The sequence below is a fragment of the Paroedura picta genome, chromosome 2 (assembly GCF_049243985.1).
Source record: "Paroedura picta isolate Pp20150507F chromosome 2, Ppicta_v3.0, whole genome shotgun sequence".
Classification (NCBI taxonomy): domain Eukaryota; kingdom Metazoa; phylum Chordata; class Lepidosauria; order Squamata; family Gekkonidae; genus Paroedura; species Paroedura picta.
This window is the reverse complement of record NC_135370.1, coordinates 39,661,542-39,680,496: the sequence shown is the minus strand read 5'-3', so window position 1 is coordinate 39,680,496 and position 18,955 is coordinate 39,661,542. Positions and strand designations below refer to the sequence as shown.

Genomic DNA, 18,955 nt, shown 5'->3' with positions numbered 1-18,955 from the left:
ATATATATCTGTTGGTAATTTTTGAGCATAAGCTCTAGCACTCTTTTATCTGCTCACCTATCAGGAGGATCAGATGGTGTGGAAAAGAGGCCTCACCTTCAGGCCACCCCAAACTCTGCTTATAGCATTCGTCCAGCTACCTGTGAGTACAACATCCCAAGTACCTTCAGTATTTCTGGGGATGGTCATAATGGACAGGATTTGTCTACAACATCTTTGAGGGCTTTGAAAACTTCCTTCCTTCCTTCCTTCCTTCCTTCCTTCCTTCCTTCCTTCCTTCCTTCCTTCCTTCCTTCCTTCCTTCCTTCCTTCCTTCCTTCCTTCCTTCCTTCCTTCCTTCCTTCCTTCCTTCCTTCCTTCCTTCCTTCCCTCCCTCCCTCCCTCCCTCCCTTTTGTATACCACTCTCCCGTAAGGCTCATATAAATGATCTGGGTTTATAAATGCTCTAAGACTCCAAAAAGACACGTGCTGGATTCTAAAAGTCAGTTTTTCATTAAAATAGTTTTATTTTTATTGTCCTATGGAACAGAATTTAAAAGGCACAGTCTGCAGCATGTCACATATCGGAAGTAAATAACAGGAGTACAAAAAGGGAAAAGTCTAAACTGGAACATCGGCAGTTAAAAGTGTCAGGTTAAATGCACACAAAACTAGGGAGGTTTATTTTATTTTTTGCTTCTTTGAGGGGGAACACATCCTGTTGAGAAGATAAAAATGTAACGTGGAAATGTCATAAAATCATAATTGTAGCTTTAGTTTATAGTTTGGCTGAATTCGGGGGGCATTTGAGTGTGGAGGAAGAAAAAAATAGCAGCTAACCTTGTGCCTTAAATCCCAGATTTACACAGGAGGGAGAAAAACAATCATAAATAGATCACCAGAGAACATATTTTAAAATAAGAATAATTGCATGCTGGAACATCTGTGGCACTTGGTGTCCAAACAATAAGATTTCCGTGTTGCATACACAGGACTACTTTACACATTTGTTACATTCATTAAAAAAATAAAGACTCTGAAATATGGGAAACTGCTTCATTATCATCCAAGATCACAAGTGTTTTAAACCATGTTTTGGCTTGAATCTTCATGAAAAAGCTAGAGAATGTTTTCGCTTTTGATTTGTATTCTTTCTGACATGAACCCTACCAACCAGTAAGTACCAGATCTTATTTTGGTTTAAGGATTATTTTCCTAGCATTAACTTGGCTTGCATTCTTTTGTGATTAAGCAAAACAACAACCAGGAGCATGTAAATAATGAGACATTTACATTTTTACTGTGAAAAGCAACAATCATATTACACCTAGGGTATTAAGTGACACAAAAAGAAGTTCCATTCTTGTAACATTTCACGACCAGACCTGTGCTCAAGTTTTGAACAGCTAGGGAAGAAAAACAGAATGGAGAAAATGGTTACAAACATGGAAGCTTGAAATTTATCTGGTACTCCAAAGATGGCTCAACCAGGATTGGTGGCTGAACCAGAAATATAATGCCAGTACACGCGTTACCTTCCCTAGCAATGCTAAACACATAGACCTCAACATTAACAACCAAAAGGAGGCATATCGAGACCAAACTGTACGATACATCCAGGCCAATCGCATGGAAGATGAACGAGGGGGGGCTATACATACTTTTAACTTGAGAATTATACATTTCCACAAGAGTTGATGCATTTAATAGAGTTTTCTTAGCCATGTTAAACATTAGGCAGCCCAGGTCAATGCCTACAATAAGGTTGAACAGGTGATTCAGGAAAGTCAAGTCACAGTTTAAAGGGTGAAGAGAGCCAATAAGGCACTTGGTTTTCCAGCTTGCTCTCAAGACAAAGAACAAAAAAAGGTGAGCTTCCTAGCATCGACATCTTCAAAGTCCTTAAGAATTTGTAAACTATCCCCCAAATCACAGAGAATTACATCTTAAAGACTATGGTTGCATAAAAATTAATACTGGAAACGTAATTTCCAATATTTTTTGTAAACATTTTTTTTAAGCACTCAAGAAACCAACGTATTCTTTGGAATCAACGCTAAACTGTGCAAGTTACTTTTAAAGAAAAAAAGCTGTCCCGGTATTTTACAATTAGTTCTGGGTAATCTTAAAGTTTAAACACGTATCATTTCAAAGGCACTGCCAGAGGCTCAAATACAGCTACAAAACTCCCCTGAGGGGGTAGCAATTTCCACTGATTTCCCCCCTCCCTCCCACTGAACACCCCTAGTTCGCCTCTTGTGCTGCCGCTGAGGGTCTGTTGACCATCCAAGAAAAATAATTTGGAGGGCTCAGTAGGGTGAAGTGGAAAAGTCCCATCCCCTTAAGTCCACAGAAGGTTGGACACATTATCTCCTATATACCAGCAGTAGAATTTAATTGTTTTTGCCAAAAATCCATTTCTGAAAGGAGTCGGAGGGATTACATGATACCATGCTTGGATGTTCGCTCTTTGCTGTAAGGCACATCTTTAGGGCTGCGTTGTATAACAGCTGGTCCTAGAACAGAAGAGATTGTTCATTGCAATTTATCCTGTTATTCCAAGAAGAACCCTTACCCCAAAGGGGAAAGTGTCACTAGCAGCCTGCACTGCTCTAAGGAGTCATGATAAATAAAATAAAGGTAAAGGTAAAGGTATCCCCTGTGCAAGCACCGAGTCATGTCTGACCCTTGGGGTGACGCCCTCCAGCGTTTTCATGGCAGATTCAATACGGGGTGGTTTGCCAGTGCCTTCCCCAGTCATGACCGTTTACCCCCCAGCAAGCTGGGTACTCATTTTACCGATCTCGGAAGGATGGAAGGCTGAGTCAACCTTGAGCCGGCTGCTGGGATTGAACTCCCAGCCTTATGGGCAAAGCTTTCAGACGGCTGCCTTACCACTCTGCGCCACAAGAGGCTCATAAATAAAATAAAACCAGAACCCAAATCCTAAACATCCCATCCGCTGAACTAATTAACCCATTTCCAGAGCAACCCATTTGTTTACTTGTTAGCAGATCAAATCGCCTGTGAAAATATACCTCTCTGATCTCCCACTTCTCCTCTGGGGGGGTCCTGCTCTTCTTTCCTTTGTAGCCACACTCGTTAAGTTGTGCTTCCCCTCGAGAGGCACAGAGGCACAGCTCCTTCTGGATGTTGTGTCTGATCTCACGATGGGCGGTGTATTCGAAGTACTGCGTAAACCAAAGCCATTTGTTAGGAGCACCATTCTCCCCTCCCCCCCACCATGATGCTACACTTCAGATTAATTGATAACAACAACACATTAACATGTCTGGCCAACTGAGCATCCATGATCACCGTGAGGTCAACAAAAAGTCACTGGATGCATTTTTAAGAAAAAGTAAGAATAACGAAAAGGCGGCTTTGCTTTTGACTTCCTCCCGATAGATAACCGGGGGTGGCTTGGGGAAGAAGTCGTCTGCATGGGAAAATAAAACTAGCATGTAGTCTGAGAACTTAACGCAATGGCTCATGAACCTGGAACTGACCCAGTTGCTTTGAAAATGGCATAACCCCGACAAAGTTAAGCGCTTCTAAGGCGCTAATTTTCCTGCGAATTAAATCAATGAAACTTCCGGGTGCGGAATTTCTTGCCCGGTCTCTACCCAAGTCCTAAGAGCAGCTATTCCGCTGCCGTGAATACAGCACAGAGTGAGGTGCCCTCTGCTGCAGCACAGATCGGGAAGATTCATTACAGCAAAGCAGTCACCGTGGGCAGGGCAAGGCGCAATTAACCACATGACCTGCATTGTAAAATGCCAGACTGCTCCCCTCCACAGGAGAGCCAAACTATTACGGCTAGGATCCGTCCTTAAAAGGCACAAACCAGACAGCAACCTGTACTGCTCAATGGCAACAGGATGCTACAGTCACCGGATTGCTGGGTTCTGCTCACGAGGAAAGCAAACGGAAATGGGCACAGGGCAGAAAAGTTACGCATTAGGACTGAAACTACTTGCCACTTGCTATTAGAGTATTTTTTTAAACTCAATACAATGACAGGATAACGTTCAAATACCACTACGTGTTGCGAGAGTAAAGAAGGGGGCGGCTGCTAAATATTCTGAACTTTGCCTGCCCCGCAAACGGTTTGTCCTGTTCGGAAATGCAACCATCTAGTGAAAACCTATCGGCTCAACACGGTAGGTGGTTTGGTTGGTTGGTTTTGCTTTTAATGTAGGGAAGACCACTCTGACCTCCCAGAAAGAGGTGGAAAGTATGACACGGGATAGATCCCCTCGGGCCCGGCCGCCCGGTCAACCCCACAGGTGTCCTCCTTGGCAGCGGGCGCTCTGGAGGCGAAGGGAAAAGCGGCAGGAGGAGACAGAGAGAAGAAGAGTCAAGATTACTACGTTCACAAGGCAGAAACGAAGACAGTGTTCTCGCGGGACAGAGAAGAAGCCGAGAAGCATCCAAAGACTGTACGACAGAAACAGCAAACCGAGGCAATGCAGCCGAAAGACCACCTTAGAGAAGCTGCTTAAGTTATTAGTACGTGGAGAAGCAGGAGGACATCAGCAGAAAATGGACTCATATAGGAAAATATGGCATAAGCAGTCTGTTTTAAGGGGTGAAGGGAGGGGCCTACTGAAAGCTCACTTTTTCTGGGGGTTCTACTGCATCTATAAGTACGGCTAGGTTATCTCCCTAAACACAGCACTGCCTTCCCCCCCGTTCCTCAGTATACAGAGTGTTATATGCTTATCATGTACACAAGGGAACATTCAACCAAGCTAGATCAATGGATTTATTCTGTAACTCCCATCCACTTTTGTATTGCGCTTTATTCTGTAACTCCCATCCACTTTTGTCGTGCAGGTAAAAGCTTGCAGACGTTGTGGAGACCTGAACCCAGAGGGATTTAGATATGTGCATTTTCTTATTTGGAAGGGCTGATGCGGCCCCTGCTCTTCATCAAGACGACATTTCAAGGGTCCGCCCCCCCCCCACTTTTCCACTTGTGATCTTTTAATAGGAGAGTCCAAGGATGGGTCCCAAAGAGGAGCTCTACCAGTCAAGCCACAGTCCTCCCCCAAACCTGGCTCTCCAAACTAGAGGCCGCTGCTCCAAACCACTATGCCAAGCTGCTTCTCAAGTCCACAGCTGCACATTACAGAGGAAAGTTGCTAATGTTAACAAATGCAAGCTTCAGATAACATGTTGACCATGACCGGCAGGCCACGATGGAATATTGTCATTCAAAACGATGTAAAAAAACACACTGCGCTTTATGTAATCCCTCATAGGAGAACAAAAAGGGGCACGTTACCTGGTTTCCCCCAAGTCCGTGGCAAGCATACATAATTAATGGTTTACCACCATTATTGTTTTCACCAGCATCTAGGCACGATCTTCTCCCCATGTTTTTTAACTGAATCGAAGGTTTTATTAAAAAGGAAGATAAGAGAAAACAGAAGCTGTAAGTGAAGATGCAGCATTAAATGCTATGCAAAGACTGGGGACGGGGCTTATGTTTTGCTTCAAATTTTAAAGTATACTCACGTAGCCAGATATTGGGGGATTCAAGTCTGGTATGTACAGCTCCGGGTACACATTTCTGAGGTACCATGTAAAGTTTTTACACTGTAACTGTTGCCTTAACTGGAGTCTTTTTGAGACGTCGCCAAATGATTTCTGTAGAAACAAAGCTAAATATTTAGTTCTATAAACAGAAACCAAGCATCTTAGAATTTTTAAAGATTAGTTTCTACTAAAAGCTAACAATAGTTGGGTTTACAAAATGGATTTGTTTCGATAAGCTTAAAAGTAACTTTTGAATACCGAAAAGGGCAGCTTTAACATGCTTTTCCCAGTGCGCACGATGGAGGAAAGAGCAACTCACTGTATGTTCACTATTTATTTTGGATGCTTAAATGGAGCCATTCATAGAATGTGAGTATAGAGCCGGCGTTCTCAAATCAGGGTTTCGTGAAACCCTCGTGTTTCTTGATGGCCCTGGAAGGGTTTCCTGAATAGGTGAGAGTTAATTACATTTTAATATATTTTAAATTTTCGGGTGATATGACCATGTATGGTCATGTTGACCTGCCCCTCCCAAATGGCCAATAATGGGGCTGGAGGGGTGGGAAGGGAAGAGGTCCTGGGTGGGTATGTCCACAGCTCTGCTTCCCAAACATATCCGGCACCACTTCTGGGGGTTTTGAAGCCTGAAGGATGTTTTCTGGGGTTTCTCAATGGTAAAAAAGTTGAGAAAAGCTGCTATACAGGATTTCTTTCTTGGGATGATATTTCAGTCTGTTAGCATGTTGCTCTCCAAGAACGGACAGAATGACAGAGAGTATGTTGCTCTCCAAGGAGTGACAGACTGACAGCCTTTTGTCTGTCAGTCCTACAGGCGGTCTGTAGGACTGACAGACGAAAGGCTGCCTGTCGATCTAATACGCTGTTTCTTAAAAAAGATAGCAATAGACATTAACTGTTCAGTAATATACAGAAAGCTCATTATTCTGGAGGCATTACTCTAGTGGACAACAACAGGAAGAAGAAGAGGAAGAAGAGGAGGAAGAAGAAGAAACTGATGTGGTACACCTATAACACCCCCCACACCCCCAACCAAGAGGCTGGGTCCAGCGGTGGCATCTTGCACTCAGAAGAGGCGTTCAAGCTCATGGAAAGACTGCATTATACATCATACATGAGCATTTTGCAAGACTCTGGCAACCCATCCCAACCGGGACGCAGACAAAGAGGACCTTAATAACATGGCCTGAAAGACCTTTATTTCCAACCACTTTTCTAAAGCATCCAACTCGATGAAATGTTCCAGCGAGTGTGAAAGCTTGCACAGGGTTGTTTGGCTTGATCTTGATAAAAGGTATCGTGTTGCTTGCTTATGGATTTTCTTATGGACCAACACGCACATTTGCGGGGAGGGGGGGTCTTTACTATGTATACGTCTTGCTGCTACAGTAGAGCCTGAAGGAATGGAGGCTGCCCATGGGAAGTCTTTGAGATCATCTTGCACTAATCATGCAACCAGAAAGGTTTTGGGCTTGGGGCAGGCACTACCACATTCCCTGCAAAGCGTAAGGATTACAGTGGAGCTTGGTGTGCCTCTGAACAACACAGCGTTCAAGGGTACTGAAGACTGTGGCCAAAACGTAAAAGATGAAAACAATTCCACAGTGACAGGAAACTTTTTTTTACATATTCCAAAGCGATGAAGGAGTTCCACCGCTTTCCCCATTCTGAAATCACGAGCAGGGCAGTTGATTTCTCTGCTGCCGTGCGTGCTTGTGCCCTTTCTCTCCCCCCGTCTCTTCTTGCACAGAGCTTGACACAGAGCTTCCCAGTTCACCAAAACATCTCGATGCGGGAATCTCGGTGAAATGGAATTCATCTGCTCTTCCAGCTTATAAATCGGGATTAAAACGGAGTTTGAGAGTTGTTGTGAGGCGACAAACTCCAACTGCATCCACACAATCTCTGGGTATCGTGCTACAGCAATCCCTCACAGCTCGGTTTCCCTCCGAACAGAACTGAATCCGGTTGGAAAATGACAAGGCAACGGCGGTATGTTATCCAAAGATGGGTGGGCTGGGGCATCCAATTCGCTCCAGGTGCTCGGACCTCACAAATGAATGGAGTTCAATCAAACCTGGAAAACCTGGACGTTTTGCCCCAAGCTGTGGGGGCTAAGGGAGGTGGGGAGCGCATTAGCACCGCAGCAAACTATCTTGGTACTCCACTGCAGAATGGTTGCAACTTGTTGCGACAACTGAACGCAGACATCTGCCTATTTTGCAATCCAACAGGCAACTTGGCAAGGTACAGGATTTCGTTGAGCTTCTCACCAACTCGTTAACGGCTTTGCCAGTATTTAACAGATGTGCAACTCTTGACAAAGGTAGTTACTGATTCTGTCAAATTAGATGGCACTTGATCGTGAGCTTTACGTAGCAACAGAGCCCGAGCAAAACTACCCTGAAATATTGCTTGCTTCCCTAATGTATGGAATTGCTCAAAAGCCTTCCTGTCCCATATACTAATGTTTCTCATCAAAGTACAGGTGTCCCCCCCCCGACAGCGAATGCTGGCAGGGGCTCATGGGAATTGTAGTCCATGGACATCTGGAGGGCCGCAGTTTGACTCCCCCTGGTTTATACTATCAACACACATCTGGCAATTGGCTGCTCCCTCTAACCCTGGAACACTATTTTAGCTGATTTTTCAATGGTTTAATTGTTTTCTCCAGAAGTGTTTCTCAAAAATATAAATAAATTGGCAATGCCAATATTTAAAGGAACAGGACTGCCCTCTTGAACGGTATTATACATTGTGGTGGGGGAAATTTCTCTCTCTTTTAACGTGCTTGGCTGTGCTATACGTAGAGCACTATTCCCCTAAGAAGTTCTCCACTGAGCGTGTATTAGCCAGCGATGCGCACAGATATTCAGTATAGATATTCATCGGCCCTGGCATCTACAAGGAATCCTAGTACAGCTGATGCTTAGGATACAACCTCCAATTCTACTGGATGTCTAAAACAGTTTACTGAGCCACACCAGTTTATCTAACTTCAGTGAGGGAGCACAATGGAGGCTACAGTACAATAAATAAAATGAAAAACTTAAAAACGGGGTACTGTTAAAGGTACTCAATGCATTCAGCAAATTGCTGGGCGACAAAGGGGAACCGGGGTCAACAGAACGCATGCCGATTTTATGCATTTGCATCAATAAATAACTTTTTTCCTCACCAAGGGTTTCAGCGCAGCAACTGATTTCTAATACCACCACCATCGCCACCTACTTGTTTAACTATTTTTGCTGCTTCTCGGTTTCTTCGGTAAAATATGTCTTTAAATTCGTCCATCCAGACTTCCGCAAGGCGAACTTGGTTACGGGTGATCACCTGAGTCCCTTTGGGAAAGGTATGGGGGCTCTTGCTGCGAAACACATGGCCAACAATAGAGCAAGGGATGATTTCCAACTGACCTCCACATTGCCATACCTGAAAAATTACAGGTAGGTTAGTTTTTAAACCTTAAGTCTTTAAAACGCAGACTATCAGTATAATCGCAGGGGTGGCCAGATCTTGGCTCTCCAGCTGTCCATGGACTACAATTCCCAGGGGATCATGGGGATTGTAGTCCATGGACAGCTGGAGAGCCACGGTTTGGCTACCCCTCACAAGACCTTTGAAGGAGAAGGGGATGAGCAGCTGCCGGAGGCATTCCGCTTCTCAACTCACTCTGAAAGACATTTCTATGTTTTCGCCTCCCCATATTTCCATTTCTTCATCGTAGCTTCCAATGTGTTCAAAGTATTCTTTGGATATTGAAAAGAGACCGCCTGCAAAAGTGGGTGACCTGCAACAAGACAATAATTGGTGAAGTCAGTACCATCCCAAGAGACTAAAATTTGCTCTTATTTTTTTCCGGAGAAGCCTCTGTAGAAGCCTCTCTTCCTCAGCTAGGTCCACCTTACCCAGGCCAGCAACTGCTTATGAACCAGCTAAGTAACATATCATTGAAAATATCAGGCTAGTTTTGTGGAGAATGAACTACCATGGCATTGAGTTTATTTGCATGCTAATATCCATGTCAAAGCTACATCAGAAAAGCTGCGCTGGAAACATTTCTACCCCTTGAAGAAATATTTTCCGTGTGCTGGTATATTCCTAGCAGATGTTTTTGGTGGTTTTACTTCAGGGAGAGAGACTGGGGCAAAACCACCCCTCACTCAGCTAGTATTGGGGTGTGTGTGTGTGTGTCCTGAAATCCTTCACGCCATGATTTCTACAAGGCATCATCAAAAATAGTTTCTGATCTCCATTTCATAAAGGTATCACGGAGCTATATTTAAACTGTATCTGAAATGGTAAAAGAAAACCCAAATTAAAATTCATTTTACAGCCACTATGAAAACACCTCCGCTCGGGGCGTGAACTTTTTCCCCCTGTGCATTCCACGGTTGGTTGTACGGCAGATAGAAAATCAACAGGCACAATTGCTCTTGGCAGGGAGGCAATCCGCACATGCTGGACTTCTTTCAGTTATATTAGGCTTCAATCAGAAAAGCAGCTGTCTTAAGTTTCACTATATTTAAAACTAAACTGGCAGTTCTCTGTGAGCTTTTATTGACGGAGGCAATTGCTTCTAAAAGCTTGTAGTGGGGGGAAATCTGGCCTTTAAAACCTACACTGGGGCTTTGTTTGGGTTAAAATGTCTCCATTTATTGCCTTTTTATTCTGCCCTTCTGCTAATGTAAGCTTTCTCAACTTTTTTACCACTGAGAAACCCCTGAAACATTCTGAAACAAGAAACCCCAGAAGTGGCATGATTGTGCAGAATATGGTTGAGAAGCAGAGCTGTGTATATGCCCTCCCAGAGCCCCTCCCCTTCCCAACCCCTCCAGGCCCATCATTGGCCACTTTGGGGTGGTCACCTAATAAATGTTTAACAATATATTTAAATTAATTAGCTCCCACCCATTCAGGAAACCTTCCCATGGCCATCAAGAAACCCCAGGGTTTCCTGATAACCTGGTTGCAAAAGCCTGTGCGAAGGAGTTCAAGGAAGCATGCATGGCTCTTCCTGCCCCATTTTTTATTCTTACAACAACCCTGTGAGGAGGTTCAGCTGAGAACGTGACTGCCCCAAGATCACCCAGGGATATTCATGATGGAGTCAAGAATTTGCATTTGTCTCCCAGATCCTGTTCCAGCATCCTAGCTCCAGCACCATTAAACATACTATGAAAAAAAACTTCAAATCTAAAAAAACAGTAGCATTCAAGAAGTACTTCTGCTTTTGCTACTGTCCCATCTATCAATGAAAAGGCATATTTTACATTATTTTAAGGAACCATTTTTTTATAAGTAAACTTTTAAAGAAAGAATTGCATTGCTTACTTAATAGAATAGGTTTCATCTTTCCTTCTTTGGATTTCATGATCAGGCAGAGATTCCCATCCAAAGGACAACGTCCAGTCAAAATTACCTCTGTTGTGGTTGTGACCATAAGGAGAAGGCTTGCTAAATTCAAAAGTATTGACATCTATAGCGGAAATATCTGGGCTGACAACGTAAGTATAGTTCTCCGCTATTCTTGCCAACAAGGGTTCTAGCCAGCCGTCAAAGCACTCACCTAGTAGGAAAAGAGAGAGAAAAATAAGAGATTATGGACCTTAACATTGTTTCCCCTTAACCGTAATAACATGAACATTTTGGGTAACATTTTATGAAATACACATAGATGTTAATTGAAATACTATAGAATCAGAGTCCAGTAGCACCTTTAAGACCAACAAAGATTTATTCAGGGCGTGAAATTTTGAGTACAAGCACTCTCTGTCAGGACTGACAAAGAGTGCTTGCACTCGAAAGCTCACGCCCTGAATAAATCTTTGTTGGTCTTAAAGGTGCTCCTGGACTCTGATTCTATTGTGATACTTCAGAACAACACGACTACCCATTTGAATCAATTGAAATACTGTTAGTTTATGGATGGTTTTCAGCAAAACCCTGAAGACAAGCCTGTGGTATGTTTCCTAATCTCTACCATGTTTTCTACAAATGGGGAAACTGCAAGGACTTCAGGGGGAGCGCTTAATTTCCCTATATATCCCCTTTTCCCACACTATTTCTTTTCTTTCTCCTCTATTACATCTTCACAACAACCCCGTGAGGTAGGTTAGGCTGACAGAGTATGACTGGCTTAAGGCCAATCAGCAAGCTCCCAGGGCAAACTGAGGCTTTGAACCTGGGCCTCCCAGATCTTAGCTTCACAGTAACTCCTATACCCACACTGGTTCTTAGATTCCCCACCTTCCCTCCCCCTGGCAGTCTCTCCGTGGGAAAAAGTCTGGCCAAGTTGCAAACGTTGTGGAACTGGATGTTAAAAGCCATCACTTTCCTCCCAAGTGTCCAAATATTAAAGGCACTGGGTTTAGAAGATGGACACACTAGGACCGTTTACGCACTGGAGGTTTCATGCAGGGCTGCAGACTGGAGCTTTAGTCATGGCAGGTTGTCCCACCTCTTCCTGCACCCACATGGGGAAGCATTTGGCCTGGTGCACCTCATCCGCCCCCAATCTGTGCTCCTGACAGGGAGGTGGGGCAGTGAAGTTCCCAGTGTGTAAATGGTCTAGGTCAGGGGCAGCCAAATTGTGGATTGCAATGACCACAAAGCCTCTGTCAGCTGGCATTGGTTCACGGTTATTGTAGTCCATGGGCCTATGGAGAGCCACCATTTGGCTACCCCTGCACTAGAGTCTCATTTTTTCCAATCTCATCCTATGAAGATACACATTTTCTTTCCATGAATTCTATTTTATTAAAGCATTTTTAGTCGTGTAACACTATATTGGTCTAAATGGCTGTAAATAAACGATTTTGATCTAGTATTGGCTTTCTCAACCAGGGATTCATGAAACCTGGAGTTTCTTGATGGCCCTGGAAGGGTTTCCAGATTGGGCGGGAGTTAATTTTTTATATTTTTCAAATTTGTTGAATATTTATCAGGTCAAGGATGGGCCTGGAGGGGGTGGGAAGGGGGGGGGGGCAGGCGGGCATGTACCCAGCTCTGCTTCCCAACCATATTCTGCACGATTGTGCCACTTCTGGGGTTTCTCAAAGCCCGAAGAATGTTTCAGGGGTTTCTCAGTGGTAAAAAAGTTGAGAAAGGCTGGTCTAGCAGTATAACACTCATAATCCAAAGGAACACTATCTGTACACAATGTCTCTACGACTGCAAATTCAAAGAATGTTGATGTCACGGCGCCAATCCACACATACTTACAGTGCGCATCCAAAAATGTGAGAGTCTCTCCTGTGGCTACTGACGCCCCCAGCAGTCGAGCGGTGATGAGGCCTTTTCTCTTCCTCTGCCGGACAATTTTCACTATCTGGAATTGTTTCACATATTCATCTAATTTACTGTGCAGGTAATCTGTAACGACAACATGTCAGTCTCGAGCTTCTGGAAGCAAATAATCTCCAGTTTGCTTTTCATGGCTAGCTCCCGTGTCAAAATATTTTATTTTTGATATGTGTGCCTGCAAGTTCCAATCTTCTGCTTTAAACATCTAAACCCCAAATTGAGAAATGTGGCCAGAAATATACTACCACCTGCATTGGTCTTGGTAGATATATAAACTTCCATTGCAGATCAGTTAAAATTAGCTTCTATTGATTATTAAGTTTTATTTATCCATTTATTCATTCATTTATTATATTTCTATACCGCCCTCCTGTGAGGCTCAGGGTGGTTTATGCAAAATGTGAAGAATATACATAGATTCATATTATCAATAATAACCATAACAGTCACAATAGTGTGTTCCAAGTTTAGCAAAACGGATTATAACAATTTATAATACGATAACTTTCATGAAGTCTAATATAAAAAGGGCGATTTAAAACAGTTCACTGTTTAAGAGACACAGCAGGAACCAGCGCATTTAAGCAGAGGGATGAGTATTTGTTACTTTGCCAGTTTTGCGAAAACGAACTAGTATTATTAAATAATTTTAATACCCCAATTAATCCTGCTTTAATGGGCTTCACATTTTTGAAGAAAAGAGCTGACAGACTGTGACCAGAAGACTCCACCTGTTACTTTAAGACCTATAAGATGCAAATTAACCCCAATTAATCCTGCTTTAGTGGACTTTGCATTTTTGAAGAAAAGCCAGACTGTGACTAGGAGACTACACCTGTTACTTTAAGACCTATAAGATGCAAATCATTTATAAACAACGGTGTTTCAGAGGTCCATATTCCCAATATGCCTCTACACAACCTGTGAAACAATCTGATTCAGCAGGCAACAGAGGAGAATGGAAGACGGGACCACAAAGGCACCAGGACAAGAACCCTTCCTGATTAATAAGAGATACAGAAAGGGCAACCAAAAGTAGGCACTGATATTCCTTAGAAATACAATAAACCTAAAGAGACCCTTTTAAAAACAAACATATAGTGCCTGCATTCAGACAACTAATTTAAGCTGACAAGCTACAAAAGCCTTCTTTTTGCCTCCTCCCTCCTTTTGACCTCAAGTCACAGTTGACCTACGGTAGCCCCATAGGGTTTTCACAGCAAGTCATTAAGCAGAGGTGGTTTGACACTGCCTTCCTTTGCCCAGTCTTCCTTGGGAGGTCTCCCACCCATGTACCAACCCAGCTTAGCTTTTGAACTGGGGCTATACTATTCAACATCCTTTCTTTTGCATGCCACACCAATACTGAGGACTAAATAAACCATGAGTTGGATCCATACTAAATTTTCCATCAGCACAATGGCACTCTTCTCCCTCCCCCTTCAACCCCAGTCCACTGATCTCCACGAAACACAGCTCCTGGGGGATTGTCGGACCTTACTGAACATTGGGGGGGGGGGGGGGGGGGTGTCTACTGTCAGAAGGGAGAAATTGGTGGAAATGACCAATTTAGTCCCAATCCAACTGCATGGCTTACTTGGTCTCATAGTGAGTTTTAAGAGTCCTTCTGGTTTGCTAAGCTCTTTTCCCTTCCCTATTATGCTGAGCTGGAAGGCCTTTTTCTTACATCTCACCAAAAGTTGTCTTGATACCCATATCACATGCTTTAAACAAATTGTGGTCCATTCCTTGCAAAGAAACCGCAAGATGTTAAAGCTCCTAATGTGGACAGGCAGTTAAATTCTAAACCAAGTCATCCTTAATCTTGGTGTGGCACGCAAAGGGAGGGAGGAGGGGAGAAGTAGGCTTTTGTGGCTTATCAGATGTGGAAAAGAACGCTTTTCTCCAGCACTGAGCATCAGAAGGCTGCCCATATGTTACATTTTCTTACCATCTTCACTGGCATCATCCACCAAAATTATTTCTTGCAGTAAAATGGCCGGGGAAGTATACATCACGCTATGAACGGTTCTTAGTAGAGTAGACCATGCTTCATTGTGAAAAACTATGATAACACTCGTGGTAGGCAGTGGCGGGCAGCGTTTAAAGTTTTGTTCGATACACCTAGAGAACAAAGCCGGAGATCACAGAAAGAACCCAACATGGGCTGAATGTTTGAAAAGGTGGACAAAGCAGTACCATGGACTTAGCAAGCCTGGCAGAGCCTCTTGGCTCTTTCTCATATCGGCTTCAATCCCGCAAACCCAACACTCCCTCTAATGAAAGCCATAAAGCCTTGCAAGAAGCGTTTCCTGACCATCCCAACCATTTTGGATCAAGCCATGATGGGGCAAGTGAAAAACTAAAATTAAGGCCACAAGAATATATTCAACAGAAGCTTAGCAGATTTGGACATTTATCACGACTCAGTCTTGTAGATAACCAAGGCTGAAAAAAACAGCCCGTCAACAAAAGTTACAAAAGCGGACCTGGATAAACTATTCTTTTGTCAACCCATTTTAAACACAGCCTCGTACAAAACTCATATGAATTTACATCAAGATTTGTTTGCATTTGTTAACCAAGACTTGTTAGCAACTTGCAATACACTAAAACTGACTTAGGGAATTAAAGCCTTCCACATAGAAGTTTTTTCTAATGACGTATGTGATCTACACCAGCGGCCCCCAACCTTTTTATCACCGGGGACCGGTCAGTGCTTGACAATTTTACTGAGGCCCGGGGGGAGGATAGTCTTTTGCTGAGGACAATCCAGCCCAAATCTCTGTACCAGATGAGCCAGAGGGCACATAAAGGTGTTAAAGAGTGTAGGGGACAGCACCACTCCCTGTAGGACCCCACAAAGGAGTCGAAAGGAGCGTGACAGCTCATCCCCCACTGCAAACCTCTGTGTCCGGTTCTGCAGGAAGGGCTGTCCCCCGTATCCCCGTCCTGGTGAGGCGGTGGGCCAACAACTTATGGTCAACCGCATCAAATGACAAATCTAACATCATGAGAATGGCCAAACCGCCCCAATCCAGCTGGTGCCAGGGCAGCCAACACCGTCTCCACCCTGTGGCCAGGACGGAAGCCTGACTGGAATGGGTTGAGTGCTGAAGTCCCCTTCAAGAATGCCAGGAGCTGGTCTGCGGTGGCCCTTTCAACCGCCTTATCCAGGAACGCAAGATGTGAGACTGAGCAGTAGCTGGCCGGGTCCTGAGGATCCAGCTATGGTTCCTTTAATAAAGGCCGAACCACTGCCTCCTTCAGTGCCTCGGGAAACTCCCCAGTAGACAGGGAGAGATTAATAACGTCCTTGAGTGGACCTCCTATCCACTGGCCGCACCCATTGAGCAGCCAAGATGGACAGGGATCTAAGGCAGGGGTTGTCAACCTGTGGTCCTCCAGATGTCCATGGGCTACAATTCCCATGAGCCCCTGCCAGCGTTCGCCAGTTTGGTGTAGAGAGCCAGTTTGGTGTAGTGGTTAGGAGTGCGGACTTCTAATCTGGCATGCCGGGTTCGATTCTGCGCTCCCCCACATGCAACCAGCTGGGTGACCTTGGGCTCGCCACGGCACTGATAAAACTGTTCTGACCAAGCAGTGATATCAGGGCTCTCTCAGCCTCACCCACCCCACAGGGTGTCTGTTGTGAGGAGAGGAATGGGAAGGCGACTGTAAGCCGCTTTGAGCCTCCTTCGGGTAGGGGAAAGCGGCATATAAGAACCAACTCTTCTTCTTCTTCTTCTTGTAGTCCATGGACATCTGGAGGACCACAGGTTGACGACCCCTGATCTAAGGGACAAGTGGTCGCCCTCACCAACCCCAGCAACTTGTCCACTTTGGTTAAATTTGCATACTTAAAGAAAGGCCGGAAATCAGCATCCCTTTCAACCTACTCAGGAGGTCGTGTGTCCGGTCCAAGATCCCGGTGTAAAGAAATCCTGTCGCTCACAAAAGCGTTAAAGCAATGTTTGTCATCTCCGCGCTTTTTCTCCTTCAGCTCTTCTGGACTTAAATTGACAGGCTTAAAGGCTTTACCGGAAGCTCCCGGGGCATTCGGGTCCTGAGGGGGCCGTTCCAGGAAAGGCTTCAATTCAGCTGCTGTGTAAGATCCTGGTAAACAGCGCCTCTCACCAGGGACTGGTGTTTGCCTAAGAGGGGCATTGATCTGCATATTTGGCTTTCCACCTTTAATATTGTTCACAGCTTGTAGCACTAGGCCCAACACATTCGTCCTCTTCCCATTTTTTGCCTGGATCCCCAGCTCGTCATGAAAATCCTGAATGCCCACTTCTCTTTGTAACAAAAGCAAAAATACTAAAAAGATAAAAACAACGATGGAACACTTCCAAAGCTTCCACTGGGAAAATGGCTTCTTTACAGATCGTCTTAGCGTTCTTAGGAGAGCCATCCCGGCGAGTCCACATAAGTAAGCGCTTCTGATAAAATGGGGCTTTTTCATAGAGGTAGATAAGCGTCTGCTAAAACAGTAGCATCTGCAAGATTTAAAGAATGGTTATTAATATACATGCAGCTGCACAAACTTCACTTTTTAGAGCTTTGCAAGAATACTTAGCTAACCGGGCAAAACCACATATGAAGTTGGACAATAAAGGTAAAGGTATCCCCTGTGCAAGCACCGAGTCATGTCTGACCCTTGGGGTGACGCTCTCTAGCGTTTTCATGGCAGACTCAATACGGGGTGGCCACAAGAGGCTCTTAAGTAGGACAATATTCAGCCGCTATTTCATTGGTGCTGTTTCACTCATTTCCTCAAGATATATAACTTCCACATGAGATGGGCAAATAACAGTTTGTTGCTTTCCTGCTGGATCACAACCTCCAAGGCAGAATCACGAATGGCTATTGGCCCATTATTAATAAGACAATGCAAAATTTTTTACACCTGACTTCATTCTAGCTGCAACAGTACTATAAAGAGTTGTCCTGCCTTGTCTGCTACCCTGAGACCTTCCTGGCTGTCTGCTACAAGACATCAGCAAGCAGGCAATGCAGCCCATGCCCAATACCCCAGACTCCCTCCACGTACACCTGCTCTCTTCTTTTCAGGCTTGTGGATGCAATCGCCCTGCCTTCCCACAGTTCCACATTGGCTCAGGCTGGCAAATGCCCTTTTATTTGTTTTGCTTGCAAAATCTTGAGTTGTCATTTTTAAATGCAGCCTTGTACATACAAACCAAACCAAACCAACAGGTACAGAAGAGTCGTACAGCTGTCACCTGATTGCCAAAAGGCTCGTTTGGAAGGAATCTTATTTGCCTCGGATAAAAGGGTATACGGCCGTTTGTTTTTGTGGATAAATATAGTGATCCGTTTGCCCTAAAATAATGAGGGAGGACTTTTCAGCTTGGAGCCCCCAACTGTAACATCTATCATCTCAAGCTTAGGAAACAGGCTAGGGAATCCTGGGCAGGTTACTTCTTGCCCTGCAGATAGATGGCTCCCTTCCAACTGGGAAATGCAAGAATGGGAAGATCTCCAGTTTCTGGAGCAGAGGAAAGGTGAGCGAACTGCAGGTGACCATTCTTACAATGCAGCCTGGCTGATCCTTCAGGGAAACATGGTCTCACTGGTGGCCATGTGACTTGGAGCAGACCCAACAGCCAGAGACAGCATGGGTGACACAGGTGAGCCTTTCAGAGGCCCCACCCACTGCCTGACACATGTCCCCCAATGCTGGTCCATTTCCACTCAACAGGACAGGCATACACCTCCCAATTTTCAGGGCTGCCTGCAAACCCGGCCCTTCTCCCCCACCTTGGCTGAGGGTGAGGTTGAGTGGCATTCTCTTGAACTAGAACTAAGTCAGTCAAGTCACTCCCTAAGCCTTCTGGCTAGGCTGAAAGAAGCGTATGAGCTACTAACTTCTCACCTGCTAGTCAGACATCAGTCGCCTCTCATCTGCTACTGGAAAGCATGCTTCCGAGTTGGCAAGGGCCCATTCCTGGAATGAAGACAGATGGGGACAGACTAAATGATGGTGGTTCAAACAAGGTCCAAGGATCACCAGTTGGCCATCCCTGCTCAAAAGAGTCATGTTTAACACTACAAAAAAGTAGCGCTAGCCTCTATACGAAATTATTT

The 18,955-nt window shown here is 44.5% G+C and overlaps 1 protein-coding gene and 1 long non-coding RNA gene across 6 annotated transcripts in view; one reads left to right on the top strand and one right to left on the bottom strand.

Moving 5' to 3' along the window:
• Positions 1–16,753, top strand: LOC143829278 (uncharacterized). The gene is made up of 4 exons (XR_013228051.1): positions 1–142; positions 8,841–8,988; positions 10,923–11,049; positions 16,602–16,753. It is a non-coding gene; the product is annotated as an uncharacterized LOC143829278 (long non-coding RNA).
• The window catches only part of GALNT3 (polypeptide N-acetylgalactosaminyltransferase 3), a 30,896-nt gene continuing 12,424 nt past the window's right edge, over positions 484–18,955 (bottom strand). For 3 of the 5 annotated variants that reach the window (XM_077319843.1, XM_077319842.1, XM_077319841.1), the window contains 11 exons: positions 18,744–18,815; positions 16,747–17,346; positions 14,799–14,971; positions 12,767–12,916; positions 10,877–11,111; positions 9,215–9,332; positions 8,774–8,974; positions 5,504–5,635; positions 5,271–5,372; positions 3,019–3,171; positions 484–2,496 (listed from right to left, as the gene is read on the bottom strand). In XM_077319843.1, the coding sequence (XP_077175958.1) occupies positions 2,374–2,496; positions 3,019–3,171; positions 5,271–5,372; positions 5,504–5,635; positions 8,774–8,974; positions 9,215–9,332; positions 10,877–11,111; positions 12,767–12,916; positions 14,799–14,971; positions 16,747–17,312 (1,953 nt within the window). In that variant the 5' untranslated portion in view covers positions 17,313–17,346; positions 18,744–18,815 and the 3' untranslated portion in view covers positions 484–2,373. Of the gene's footprint in view, positions 2,497–3,018; positions 3,172–4,197; positions 4,294–5,270; positions 5,373–5,503; positions 5,636–8,773; positions 8,975–9,214; positions 9,333–10,876; positions 11,112–12,766; positions 12,917–14,798; positions 14,972–16,746; positions 17,347–18,743; positions 18,816–18,955 lie in introns of those variants that run through there. The other 2 variants (XR_013228050.1, XM_077319844.1) reach the window with 2 other exon arrangements.